Source organism: Salmo salar, chromosome 09 (assembly GCF_965601325.2).
Source record: "Salmo salar chromosome 09, fSalSal1, whole genome shotgun sequence".
NCBI lineage: Eukaryota > Metazoa > Chordata > Actinopteri > Salmoniformes > Salmonidae > Salmo > Salmo salar.
Genome location: NC_138299.1, coordinates 1,845,017 through 1,860,464, shown reverse-complemented (window position 1 = coordinate 1,860,464; position 15,448 = coordinate 1,845,017). Strand labels below are relative to the sequence as shown.

The window sequence follows — 15,448 nt, the reverse complement described above, 5'->3', positions numbered from 1 at the left end:
TCACCTACCAACCAGTAAGAATTCCGGCTCTCAAAGACCTGTTAGTTTTTCCTTTAAGAAGCCCTCCTGTTCTCCACTCATTACCTGTATTAACTGCACCTGTTTGAACTCGTTGCCTGTATAAAAGACACCTGTCCACACACTCAAACAGACTCCAACCTCTCCACAATGGCCAAGACCAGAGAGCTGTGTAAGGACATCAGGGATAAAATTGTAGACCTGCACAAGGCTGGAATGGGCTACAGGACAATAGGCAAGCAGCTTGGTGAGAAGGCAACAACTGTTGGTGCAATTATTAGAAAATGGAAGAAGTTCAAGATGATGGTCAATCACCCTCGGTCTGGGGTTCCATGCAAGATCTCACCTCGTGGTGCATGAATGATCATGAGGAAGGTGAGGGATCAGCCCAGAACTACACGGCAGGACCTGGTCAATGACCTGAAGAGAGCTGGGACCACAGTTTCAAAGAAAACCATTAGTAACACACTACGCCGTCATGGATTAAAATCCTGCAACGCACGCAAGGTCCCCCTGCTCAAGAAACGCATGTCCAGGCCCGTCTGAAGTTTGCCAATGACAATGGGAGAAGGTCATGTGGTCTGATGAGACAAAAATAGAGCGTTTTGGTCTAAACTCCACTCGCCGTGTTTGGAGGAAGAAGAAGGATGAGTACAACCCCAAGAACACCATCCCAACCGTGAAGCATGGAGGTGGAAACATCATTCTTTGGGGATGCTTTTCTGCAAAGGGGACAGGACGACTGCACTGTATTGAGGGGAGGATGGATGGGGCCATGTATCGCAAGATCTTGGCCAACAACCTCCTTCCCTCAGTAAGAGCATTGAAGATGGGTCGTGGCTGGGTCTTCCAGCATGACAACGACCCAAAACACACAGGCAGGGCAATTAAGGAGTGGCTCCGTAAGAAGCATCTCAAGGTCCTGGAGTGGCCTAGCCAGTCTCCAGACCTGAACCCAATAGAAAATATTTGGAGGGAGCTGAAAGTCCATATTGCCCAGCGACAGCCCCGAAACCTGAAGGATCTGGAGAAGGTCTGTATGGAGGAGTGGGCCAAAATCCCTGCTGCAGTGTGTGCAAACCTGGTCAAGAACTACAGGAAACGTATGATCTCTGTAATTGCAAACAAAGGTTTCTGTACCAAATATTAAATTCTGCTTTTCTGATGTATCAAATACTTATGCAATAAAATGCAAATGAATTACTTAAAAATCATACAATGTGATTTTCTGGATTTCTTTTTTTAGATTCCGTCTCTCACAGTTGAAGTGTACCTATGATAAAAATTACAGACCTCTACATGCTTTGTAAGTAGGAAAACCTGCAAAATCGGCAACGTATCAAATACTTGTTCTCCCAACTGTGTGTGTGTGTGTGTGTGTGTGTGTGTGTGTGTGTGTGTGTGTGTGTGTGTGTGTGTGTGTGTGTGTGTATATATATATATATATATATATATATATATATATATATATATATATATATATATATATATATATATATATATATATATATACATACACACACACATATGGATGAATGTAACACATTCCTATACCACTAGCACGCCGATGGCCACAAAGTCATTGGGATCAATGGTAGTATGACTTCAGACAAAGAAGCCTATTTGAAAGCATATTGGCTATAAGCTTAAACTCAGCAGGACTGCCCCTGGAGTGATGCCGACCCCTCCCATCTGTCTTTTCCTTTAGCCTCACAGTCACAGAAAGGTCAGGGAAGGGTCACAAGGTGGCGGGTAGCTTACACACACGCTGGCTGCTCACACACTCCAGTCTCATCTTACCTGCCCATACAGAGTTACTACACGCAGCAAATTATATATGTATTTTTTTAATGGCACACGAGGCAGCTATCTTATTTGCACCCATCTCCGTCAACTAATCAATTGCGGAGGCCAAAACTAATCCATTGCAGAGGTCGTGGGATGGCACGGTAGAAGAAGGGGAGTGTGGCACAACGTACGATATCTCTCCTGAATGCACTCTTCCGTGAATCTGTGCACATTAATTGTTTCATAACTTCATTGTGTGGATTGTTCACGTTTGACTGTTAACGTCTATCAATTCCCCATTACATACAGTGTCCGGCCAAACTGAGCAATCGGGGGAGAAGGGCCTTGGTCAGGGAGGTGACCAAGAACTTCCTCTGTTTAGATGGGAGAACCTTCAAGAAGGACAACCCTCTCTGCAGAACTCCACCAATCAGGCCTTTATGGTAGAGTGGCCAGACGGAAGCCACTCCTCAGTAAATGGCACGACAGCCCGCTTGGAGTTTGCCAAAAAGCACCTAAAGACTCTCAGACCATGAGAAACAAGATTCTCTGGTCTGATGAAACCAAGATTCAACTCTTTGGCCTGAATGCCAAGTATAACATCTGGAGGAAACCTGGCACCATCCCTACGGTGAAGGATGGTGGCAGCAGCATCATGCTGTGGGGGCGTTTTTCAGCAGTAGGGACTAGGAGACTAGTCAGAATCGAGGCAAAGATGAACAGAGCAAAGTAAAGAGAGGTTCACCTTCCAACAGGACAACGACACTAAGTACAGAGACAAGACAGGAGTGGCTTCGGGACAAGTCTCTGAATGTCCTTGAGTGGCCCGGCCAGAGCCCGGACTTGAATGCGATCGAACATCTCTGGAGAGACCTGAAAATAGCTGTGCAGCAATGCTCTCCAACCAACCTGACAAAGCTTGAGAGGATCTGCAGAGAAGAATTGGAGAAACTTCCCAAATACAGGTGTGCCAAGCTTGTAGCGTCATACCCAAGAAGACTCGAGGCTGTAATTGCTGCCAAAGGTGCTTCAACAAAGTACTGAGTGAAGCTTGATTGATGGACTGGTAAGATGGCAGACTGAACACAGCGGTGCAGATCGACTCAAGATAAATAACAAAATATTCAATATCAAACTTAAACTAAATATTAGCACTTCATATACTCAGGGGTAATAACATTCAACCTGGATAACAACACAAAACAAATCAAAAGGCTAGAGAAATGTATTGACAAATATGACGAAAACAAGCAACACTCCGCACAAACCTCCAGACGAGCTTCAATGCCATATAACACTCCTTCTGTGGCCTCCAACTGCTCTTAAATTCAAGTAAAACTAAATGCATGCTCTTCAACCGATCGCTGCACGCACCCGCCCATCTAGCATCACTCCTCTGGACGGTTCTGACTTAGAATATGTGGACAACTACAAATACCTAGGTGTCTGGTTAGACTGTAAACGCTCCTTCCAGACTCACATTAAGCATCTCCAATCCAAAATTAAATCTAGAATCGGCTTCCTATTTCGCAACAAAGCATCTTTCACTCATGCTGCCAAACATACCCTCGTAAAACCGATCCTTGACTTCGGCGATGTCATTTACAAAATAGCCTCCAACACTCTACTCAGCAAATTGGATATAGTCTATCACAGTGCCATCAGTGTTGTCACCAAAGCCCCATATACCACCCACAACTGCAACCTGTATGCTCTCGTTGGCTGGCCCTCGCTTCATATTCGTCGCCAAACCCACTGGCACCAGGCCATCTATAAGTCTTTGCTAGGTAAAGCCCCGCCTTATCTCAGCTCACTGGTCACCATAGCAGCACCCGTAGCACTCGCTCCAGCAGGTATATTTCATTGGTCATCCTCAAAGCCAACTCCTCTTGGCCGCCTTTCCTTCCAGTTCTCTGCTGCCAATGACTGGAACGAATTGCAAAAATCACTGAAGCTGGAGTCTTATATCTCCCTCACTAACTTTAAGCATCAGCTGTCAGAGCAGTTTACCGATCATTGCACCTGTACACAGCCCATCTGTAAATAGCCCACCCAACTAACTCATCCCCATATTGTTCTTTTTTTTTGCTCCTTTACACCCCAGTATCTCTACTTGCACATTCATCTTCTGCACATCTATCACTCCAGTGTTAATAACTAAATTGTAATTATTTCGCCACTATGGCCTATTTATTGCCTTACCTCCCTAATCTTACTACATTTGCAAACACTGTATACCAATTTTTCTATTGTGTTATTGACTGTACGTTTGTTTTAGAGGTCGACCGATTATGATTTTTCAACGCCGATACCGATTATTGGAGGACCAAAAAGCCGATGCCGATTAATCGGACGATTTTTATTTATTTATTTGTAATAATGAAAATTACAACAATACTGAATGAACACTTATTTTAACTTAATATAATACATAAAATCAATTTAGCCTCAAATAAATAATGAAACATGTTCAATTTGGTTTAAATAATGCAAAAACAAAGTGTTGGAGAAGAAAGTAAAAGTGCAATATGTGCCATGTAAGAAAGCTAACGTTTAACCTGTCTGGGCCAGTGGGACGCTTGCGTCCCACCCTAATCAACAGCCAGTGGAATCGCGTCGCGCTAAATGCAAAACCTCATGAATGCTATAACTTCAATTTCTCAAACATATGACTATTTTACACCTCTCCTGAATCGAACCACGTTGTCCGATTTCAAAAAGGCTTTACAGCAAAAGCAAAACATTAGATTATGTCAGCAGAGTACACAGCCAGAAATAATCACACAGCCATTTTCAAAGCAACTAGCATGCATCACAAATACCCAAAACACAGCTAAATGCAGCACTAACCTTTGACAACCTTCATCAGATGACACTCATAGGACATCATATTACACAACACATGCATTTTTTGTTCGATAAAGTTCATATTTATGTATAAAAACAGCATTTTACATCGGCGCATGTTGTTCAGAAAATCTTTTCCCTCAAATGCTTCCGATGATCAGCGCTACAATTTACAAAATTACTATTCGAAAACATTGTTAAAATGTAATATTGTCATTCAAAGACTTATAGATTAACATGTCTTGAATGCCATCTCTTTGCCAGATTTAAAAATAACTTTACTGGGAAATCACACTTTGCAATAAACGACGTGGTATGCCCAGAAAATAAGTCTATGTTGGAGCCATCTTGGAACGATCAACCATCAAAAATACTATTGTAAATAATCCCTTACCTTTGATTATCTTTATCAGAAGGCACTTCTAGGAATCCCAGGTCCATAACAAATGTAGTTTTGTTCAAAAAAGTTAATAATTTATGTCCCAATAGTGTTAGCGCGCTCCGAAGGCTAGTAAAAATGTACCGTGTGCGTCTGACTTGTCGTCAGGAATGAGCAAAAAATATATATTTAAGTTTGTTCAAACATGTCAAACGTTGTATAACATAAATCTTTAGGGGCTTTTTCAACCAGGGCTTCAATAATATTCCATTGGGACGGTTGCATTGTCTTTCAAAACGTTTCGAAAAGGGAGAGTACCCATGGGCGCCGACGTCACAATGGTAATGGCCCATCCCCTGTGACCAAGGTAAACATCCTCTCTTTCAGTCAATTTTGATGGTAGGAGGCTCAAACCACTTTGTAAAGACTGGGGACATCTAGTGGAAGCCATAGGAAGTGCTAAATGAATTGCAAGCCCCTGTGTGTTTCAATGGCAAATGTTTGAAGTGATATCCACACATCAGATTTCAGTTTCCTGTCAGGATTTGTCTCAGTGTTTTGACTGCCATATGAGTTCTGTTATACTCACAGACACCATTCAAACAGTTTTAGAAACTTTAGGGTGTTTACTATCCAAATCAAACAATTATATGCATATTCTAGTTACTGGGCAGGAGTAGTAACCAGATTAAATCGGGTACGTTTTTTTATCCGGCTGTGCAAATACTGCCCCCTAGCCCATAAGTGCCTTGCTCAGAACATGGGAACATATGAAAGCTGGTGGTTCCTTTTAACATGAGTCTTCAATATTCCCAGGTAAGATGTTTTAGGTTGTAGTTATTATAGGAAAATTTCTCTCTATACGAGTTGTATTTCATATACCTTTGACTATTGGATGTTCTTATAGGCACTTTAGTATTGCCAGTGTAACAGTATAGCTTCCGTCCCTCTCCTCGCTCCTCTCCTGGGCTCGAACCAGGAACACATCGACAACAGCCACCCTCGAAGCAGCGTTACCCATGTAGAGGAAGGGGAACAACTACTCCAAGTCTCAGAGCGAGTGACGTTTGAAATGCTATTAGCGCGCACCCGCTAACTAGCTAGCCATTTCAAATCGGTTACACCAGCCTAATCTCTGGGAGTTGACAGGCTTGAAGTCATAAACAGCGCAATGCATTGTGAAGAGCTGTTGGCAAAATGCACGAAAGTGCTGTTTGAATGAATGCTTACGAGCCTGCTGGTGCCTAACACCACTCAGTCAGACTGCTCTATCAAATCATAGACTTAATTATAATATAATAAACACACAGAAATACGAGCCGTAGGTCATTAATATGGTCGAATCCAAAAACTATCATCTCGAAAACAAAGGTTTTTTCTTTCAGTGAAATACGGAACCGGTCCGTATTTTATCTAACGGGTGGCATCCCTAAGTCTAAAAATTCCTGTTACATTGCACAACCTTCAATGGTATGTCATAATTACGTAAAATTCTGGCAAATTAGTTCGCAACGAGCCAGGCAATGAACGCAAGAGCAGTGACACAATTTCATGTTAACAGGCAATATTAACTAAATATGCAGGTTTAAAAATATATACTTGTGTATTGATTTTAAAGAAAGGCATTGATGTTTATGGTTAGGTACATTGGTGCAACGACAGTGCTTTTTTCGCAAATGCGCTTGTTAAATCATCACCCGTTTGTCGAAGTAGGCTGTGATTCGATGCGAAATTAACAGGCACCGCATCGATTATATGCAACGCAGGACACGTTAGATAAACTAGTAATATCATCAACCATGTGTAGTTAACTAGTGATTATGTTAAGATATTGATTGATTGATTGTTTTTTATAAGATAAGTTTAATGCTAGCTAGCAACTTACCTTGGCTTCTTGCTGCCCTCGCGTAACAGGTAGTCAGCCTGCCATGCAGACTCCTTGTGGAGTGCAATGTAAGGCAGGTGGTTAGAGCGTTGGACGAATCCCCCCTGAACAAGGCAGTTAACCCCCGTTCCTAGGCCGTCATTGAAAATAAGAATGTGTTCTTAATCTCACTTGCCTAGTTAAATAAAGGTGTACATTTTTTTTATTTTATTTAAAAATAAAAATCGGTGGCCAAAAATACCGATTACCAATTGTTATGAAAACTTGAAATCGGCCCTAATTAATCGGCCATTCCGATTAATCGGTCGACCTCTAGTTTGTTTATCCCATGTGTAACTCTGTTGTTTGTGTCGCATTGCTTTGCTTTATCTTGGCCAGGTCGCAGTTGTAAATGAGAACTTGTTCTCAACTGGCCTACCTGGTTAAATAAAGATGAAATAAAAAATAAATAAAAATGTGTTAATGATGTAAATTAAGATACACAACATTTCTGAATATATACACTACCGTTCAAAAGTTTGGGGTCACTAAGAAATGTCCTTGTTTTTGAAAGAAAATCTTTTTTTTTGTCCATTAAAATAACATCAAATTGTTCAGAAATACAGTGTAGACATTGTTAATGTTGTAAATGACTATTGTAGCTGGAAAGGGCTGATTTCTAATGGAAAATCTACATAGGCGTACAGAGGCCCATTATCAGCAACCATCACTCCTTTGTTCCAATGGCACGTTGTGTTTGCTAATCCAACTTGATCATTTTAAAAAGGCTAATTGATCATTAGAAAACCCTTTTGCAATTATGTTAGCACAGCTGAAAATGATTGTGCTGATTAAAGAAACAATAAAACTGGCCTTCTTTAGACGAGTTGATTATCTGGAGCATCAGCATTTGTGGGTTCAATTACAGGCTCAAAATGGCCAGAAACAAAGACCTTTATTCTGAAACTCGTCTTGTTCTGAGAAATGACGGCTATTCCATGCGAGAAATTGCCAAGAAACTGAAGATCTCGTACAACGCTGTGTACTACTCCCTTCACAGAACAGCGCACACTGGCTCTAACTAGAATAGAAAGAGTGGGAGGCCCCGGTTCACAACTGAGCAAGTGGACAAGTACATTAGAGTGTCTAGTTTGAGAAACAGACAAGTCCTCAACTGGCAGCTTCATTAAATAGTACCCGCAAAACATCAGTCTCAATGTCAATAGTGAAGAGTCGACTCCGGGATGCTGGCCTTCTAGAAAGAGTTCCAAAGAAAAAGCCATATCTCAGACCAATAAAAAGAAAAGATGAAGATGGGAAAAAGAACACAGACAGTGGGCAGAGGAAGATTGGAAAAAAGTGTTATGGACAGACAAATCTAAGTTTGAGGTGTTCCAATCACAAAGAAGAACATTCGTGAGACACAGAAAAAATGAAAAGATGCTGGAGGAGTGCTTGACACCATCTGTCAAGCATGGTGGAGGCAATGTGATGGTCTAAGGGTGCTTTATTGTTGGTAAAGTCGGAGATTTGTACAGGGTAAAAGGGTAAAAGGGATCTTGAAGGAAGGCTATCACTCCATTTTGCAACGCCATGCCCTGTCGACGACACTTAATTAGAGCCAATTTCCTCCTACAACTGGACAATGACCCAAAGCACAGCTCCAAACTATGCAATAACTATTTAGGGAAGAAGTAGTCAGCTGGTATTCTGTCTATAATGGAGTGGCCAGCACAGTCATCGGATCTCAACCCCATTGAGCTGTAGTGGGAGCAGCTTGACCGTATGGTACGTAAGAAGTACCCATCAAGCCAATCCAACTTGTGGGAGGTGCTTCAGGAAGCATGGGGTGAAATCTCTTCAGATTACCTCAACAAATTGACAACTAGAATGCTAAAGGTCTGCAAGGCTGTAATTGCTGAAAATGTTGGATTCTTTGACGAAAGCAAAGTTTGAAGGACACAATTATTATTTCAATTAAAAAGGCATTATTTATAACCTTGTCAACGTCTTGACTATATTTCCTATTCATTTTGGAACTCATTTCATGTATGTTTTCATGGAAAACAAGGACATTTCTAAGTGACCCCAAACATTTGAAAGGTAGTGTATATATTTTGAATAGCTATATATAAAGCAAATTGAGGTGAGAGCATTGGAAATACTTTTAACGGTTGATATGTGGGTGGAACTGTGTGGTGTTTTTGAAGGATGGGTCCTGGCTTCTCGGGGGGGCCTAGGGATCCGGGGGTGGTCTGCCGGTCACTGGGATGACAACCCAACTTGGGATGTGGAGGGGCTTTAGCGGGTGGAATAGTGGAGAACAATTGGAGGGTTACTTCATAGCAATGCAAATATCATGGTACAGCTATATGGACATTCAATCGTTGAAGAATCTCAAATATAAAATCTATTTTGATTTGTTTAACACTTTCTTGGTTACTTTCTTTGTTGTCTTCACTAGAATTGAGATTCTTCAAAGTATCTACCCTTTGCCTTGATGACAGCTTTGCACACTCTTGGCTTTCTCTCAACCAGCTTCATGAGGTAGTCACCTGGAATGCATTTCAAATAAGAGGTGTGCCTTGTTAAAAGTTAATTTGTGGAATTTCTCTCCTTCTTAATGCATTTGAGCATATCAGTTGTGTTGTGAGAAGGTAGGGATGGTATACAGAAGATAGCCCTATTTGGTAAAAGACCAAGTCCATATCATGGCAAGAACAGCTCAAATAAGCAAAGGCAAATGACAGTCCATCATTACTTTAAGCCATGAAGGTCAACACGGAAATTTCAAAAACTTTGAAAGTTTCTTCAAGTGCACTCGCAAAAACCATCAAGCGCTATGATGAAACAGGCTCTCATGAGGACTGCCACAGAAAAGCAAGACCCAGAGTTACCTCTGCTGCAAAGGATAAGTTAATTAGTTACAGCCTCAGAAATTGAAGCCCAAATAAATTATTCAAAGAGTTCAAGTAACAGACACATCTCAACATCAACTGTTCAGAGGAAACTGCGTGAATCAGGCCTTCATGGTTGAATTGTTGCAAAGAAACCACTACTAAAGTACACCAATAATAAGAAGAGACTTGCTCGGGCCAAGAAACACAAGCAGTGGACATTAGACTGGTGGAAATTTGTCCTTTGGTCTGATGAGTCCAAATTTGAGATTTTTGGTTCCAACCACCGTGTCTTTGTGAGACGCAGAGTAGGTGAACGGGTGATCTCTGCATGTGTGGTTCCCACCGTGAAGCATGGAGGTGGTGGTGTGATAGTGCTTTGCTGGTGACACTGTCTGTGATTTGGCTACCAAAGCATTCTGCAGCAAACAGGACAATGACCCAACACAGCTCCAGGCTGTGTAAGGGCTATTTGATCAAGAAGGATAGTGATGGAGTGCTGTATCAGAGGACCTTGCCTCCACAATCACCCGACCTTAACCCAATTGAGATAGTTTGGGATGAGTTGCACTCCTTCCAAGACCGTTGGAAAAGCATTGCAGGTGAAGCTGGTTGAGAGAACGCCAAGAGTGTGCAAAGCTGTAATCAAGGCAAAGGGTGGCTACTTTGAAGAATCTCAAATATGTGCTATTTCATAGTTTTGACGTCTTCACTATTATTCTACAATGTAGAAAATCATAAAAATATAGAAAAACCCTTGAATGAGTAGGTGTCCAAACTTTTGACTGGTACTGTATGTAAACGTGATAATTCTGTTTTTTATTTGTAGAAACTAGCAAAAATGTCTAAAAACATGTTTTTGCTTTGTCATTATGAGGGATTGTGTGTAGATTGATGAGGGAAAAAAGGGTATGACTACTTTCTGAAGGCACTGCATATTACCAGTATTGCATTTACCATTATTTCCTAAATATATATTTCACAATGTTTGTTTGTTTACGGCAATTTATGTTTATGCATTCAATATATTATTACTATCGCAGTATTTTGCTGTTCTCATTGTCGGCTCATTGTTTGCGGAGCGCACTTGTGAGAAACAAGTTTTGGTTTATTTCATTCAATTTACGAATTTAGTCAATTTAGTCATTGTCTTTTGTTTGGCGCGTCATTGAAGTTGGCTTATAGGCTACCTAGCCTGCGCGCAAATGTAGGCTTATAAATGTGCCCATTTGGGGATCTGATAGTCTGATTTGCTTAACACACCACCACTGATGAGCTGTGGAGTTTCTCAAAGTAATGTTTTCTTCACCTCAGCAAACAAAGTCTGTTTTTACATCCATTGAGAATGACAACAGTTCCTCTCCTTTTCGATAACCACTCTGAGTGAATGGAAAAATGTCATGCTCTGATCCAGTGGAAACGTCATAAAATAGGCCTACATGCTTACTTTTTATCCCTTGAGCAAATAGCCTACACCTCTATATTATTACCCATCGAAAACAGACATCTGAGATAAACCAAGGCCATCAATATTTCACAACCAACTCCCCAGAAATGTGGCGCTGTCAGCTTGTCAAGCATTCATTACTAGCCTCGGACGCAGCAACGTTACTGCTACGCCACATGTTCTGCCATCGCGCAATCAGAAGGCGGCACCCAGAATATATGCGCATTGTAACGTGACATGACACATAGAAGACCACAACCAATCACATCAACCATATTGATATAAGCGAGATCCAAGACTTCGCTCTCACACAGTTTTTGCGCATGTGCACAGGTTCGCTTCACGCTGTTACAGCGTTGTAGCCACGGGACCAAAAATGCGGAGAAGTAGAGCTTCGCACTTCAACTCTTAGTTGTTGCGGAAATTGACCCATTATGCATCTAAATCGTATCACTGAGTTTACCTTCAAGGTTTGTTATTGCCTTGCTTTCATGTGACTGAACTCCTCAAAAAAGCACTCAAATATGAAGCATTAATCCGTAATAAAAGCAGAAGAAGTGTTGTTTGGAAGCTAATGGTCTTTCCAGACAGAATATATATCAACGATTGTCCCCTCCGAAGTTGATATCAGATTTTCGCCCCTGCTTATCAGCAGTAAAATATTCTAGCCATTTTCTCCCATCCATCAGAAAATGGTTGATAGCAAGATAGGGGTTGAACCTCTGATGTTGAAAAAGCTTAAGAGCAGAACAACAATATCCCAACACCATATCACATTGACAACTAAGACATTTTCTCCCTGCTGATTCTGCTTCATGTCCACATAAGAAGTTGTCTCGTGGGACAAAGTTATTAGAATTTGAATATATTATGAAGTCTCATTGAAAGATAACATGATTCAGCAATAAACAACAAACCAGGGCTTTCTGAGGCTTCTTCCTTGAATAGGTATTTTCCCCAAACAGCCACTTAAAATCACAGTGACACTTTCTATGTGCAGTAGTGTTGATACAGTGCCATGTAAAAACACACACTAAACTTACATCTCGCTGAGAGCTAAGAACACTAATACATAAAACACTAATGCGGTCCATTTGTATTTTCACACCTTGCATGTTAAAACATATATTCCTCTCATCTGTCTATTCAATAACTCATTGAAATTCTGTGCAAACTTCGCTGCTTACGTCATTCATGCTTACAGCGAAAACAAGTGACGTTTTGTTGTGTCGGCGATAAGCAGCTTATTAGGTATTTTTAAATGTATTTTTATGAGGGCTGACAAGGCCATCTCCATGGGATACATTTCATTAGAATAGTCAGGGAGTGGATTCTACTTGTCTCCGGGTATTAACAATGGGAGTCTCTCGCTGCAACAGGGAGCACTCACACAAAGTGAACGTGAATCAAATCAATAGGTTGGCTACGTTCCAAAAGGCACCCTATTCCCTAAATAGTGCACTCGTTTTGACTCGAGCCCTATGGGGCCTGGTTAAAGGTAGTAAATAGGGAATGGGGTGCCATTTGGGATGCAACCGTTGTGTCCAGGAGTGACGGGCAGGAGCAGTTGAACGGACTTATTAAAGGGGCAGCTCTCCATTGATGCACAATTCTCGGTTAGTCCACTGCTTGTTACTATTTATACTGTAGATCTGACTGATACACATCCAAAAGCAGTGCATTACATACATTAATGTACACTACAGTCTGCAAAAGCTGTTTATCCTTCGAGGAAAGAAATTGGACATAACATATAACAATAATACATGCCATTTAGCAGACACTTTTATCCAAAGGGCTCCCGAGTGGCGCAGCGGTCTAAGGCACTGCATCTCAGTGCAAGAGGTGTCACTACAGTCCCTGGTTCGAATCCAGGCTGTATCACATCCAGCCGTGATTGGGAGTCCCATAGGGCGGTGCACAATTGGCCCAGCGTCGTCCGGGTTTGGCCGGCATTATAAATAACAATTTGTTCTTAACTGACTTGCCTAGTTAAATATTTAAAAAATGAAAGATGTCTGTTATACATACCTGTGACTAAGAACCTGCAGGCACCCACCCCGGCCTCGTTGGTCACTTCACAGGTGTACTCCCCGTAGCCCTCCCTATTGAGTGCCCTGACGTGGTAGTCCGTCTCGTCGCGCTGGTCGAACTGGCCCATGGTCAGCAGCCTGGTACCCAGCTTCCACTCGTACTTGAGCACTTTGGACGGGTGGGCCCGCAGCACCCGGCAGTTGAGGGTGAAGGCGCGACCCAGACCCTGGCGGATCTCTGTGAACACCGGCTCCACCACCGGCGGATCTATGGAGAGGAAGACCAAAGGCCCTATTAGTCAGGCAGGCAGGGAGGCAAAGGCTGAATTCCAAATAAATCCCTTGCCCCTGGCCTATATCACATCAGCCAGCCACAGAGCAGCAACGGCCCGGTCCTAAAATAACCCCTATCCCCTATGCACTTGTGGAGATCTGAGAAGATTTGGTAGGTGCAGTGGTGGAAAAAGTACCCAATTGTCATACCTTTATAGATACCTTAATAGAAAAATGACTCAAGTAAAAGTATCAAAAGTAAATGTAATTGCTAAAATATACTTAAGTATCAAAAGTAAAAGTATAAATCATTTCAAATTCCTTTGCAAACCAGACAGCACAATTTTCTTGTTTTTTTTACGGATAGCCAGGCATCATTTAAAATTCACACGTGTGTTTAGTGAGTCCACCAGATCAGAGGCAGTAGAAATGAATAGGGTTGTTCTCTTGATAAGTGTGTGAATTGGACCATTTTCCTGTCCTGCTAAGCATTCAAAATGTAACGAGTACTTTTGGGTGTCAGGGAAAATGTATGGCGTAAAAAGTAGATTATTTTATTTGGGGAATGTAGTGAAGTAAAAGGAAAAGTTGTCAAATATAAAGTACAGATAACCCAAAAACTACTTAAGTAGTTCTTTAAAGTATTTTTACTTAAGTACTTTACACCACTGGGTAGGTGCAAGCAATATGGTAATTGCTTCCCATATTGTTTACACCTATAAACCTCTCAGATCTACAGGAGTGCCTAGAGAGTAGGAGGGGCTAGGCGTTGATTTGGAATACAGAAAAACTGTCCTTCTCACACAGGCAGCATCTGAGCCTGTCTCCGTATGTCAACCCAAACATAATCCATTCATCTGCATCCAGAATTTCTCCATCTGCAGGACTTTAAAGTCCCATCAGCTCATATTTATTTATCCAGCCTTTAGATTATCTTGCGCTATAATTACCACTAACCCAACAACAATGAGATGCCAGTAGCCATGGCTTTATCAATTAGCCGCTCCAACTTCAGTGGAAAGTGATCTAAACACAGTGCTAAATCTGCAATGTTCCTGTCGCTCTTTTGTACACGTCTAGCAGACACAGCTACACAGTGGAAGTCGGAGTATGTGGGCAAAACGGGCTACTTAGCACTAACATGAGAACTCAGAAGTCACACGTCTAGGATAATATAGCTTCTAGTGAAAAGCTTAACTTGGAATTGTTGTTGTATATATGCGAGGCAATTTAGTAGGAGATATTTTAAGGGCCTCGTGATATATTTTTCCCATTTTGTGTCTAATTTTGAGAACTCTCAGTGGAACTGTCCTCTTAACTCGACTGAATGAAAGAGCTTGCTGCTTGAATACACAGAATGGCTGAGAGAGTCCGTAGGGACCGCCTTCCACTCGGAGACAAACGAGCGTGATTCACAGAATTTCTGAGTGACACCTTACTAGATAATACTCCAGAAACACTTAAAGGAACAGTTCTACTAAATAGTTACCAAATAGCTACACGGACTATCTGCATTGACCCTTCTTGCACTAACTTTTTGACTCATCACATACGCTGCTCCTACTGTTTATTATCTGTCACTTTAATCCTAGTTATATGTACATATCTACCTCAATTACCTCGTACCCATGCATATCGACTTGTACCCCGTTTATATAGCCAAGTTATTTTTACTCATTATGTATCTATTATTACTTTATTACGCGTTTTACTTTTCTATTATTTTCTTTTCTCTCTGCATTGTTGGGAAGGGCCCATCAGTAAGCATTTCACTGTTAGTCTACAGCTGTTTATGAAGTATGTGACGAATAACATATGATTTGATTCTCCAGAATTGCAAATATACTTGATGTTATTGATACCTAGAATGTAGTTTATAGAGGCCGAAGGTCAGTGTCGGAA

At 41.5% G+C, this 15,448-nt stretch overlaps 1 protein-coding gene across 1 annotated transcript in view; it reads right to left on the bottom strand.

Annotated features, from left to right (window-relative positions):
* The window catches only part of LOC106610629 (MAM domain-containing glycosylphosphatidylinositol anchor protein 2), a 233,934-nt gene that overhangs the window by 66,958 nt on the left and 151,528 nt on the right, over positions 1-15,448 (bottom strand). Inside the window, exon 9 of the mRNA XM_045723335.2 lies at positions 13,272-13,541. Within this exon, the coding sequence (XP_045579291.1) occupies positions 13,272-13,541 (270 nt within the window). The remainder of the gene's footprint in view (positions 1-13,271; positions 13,542-15,448) is intronic.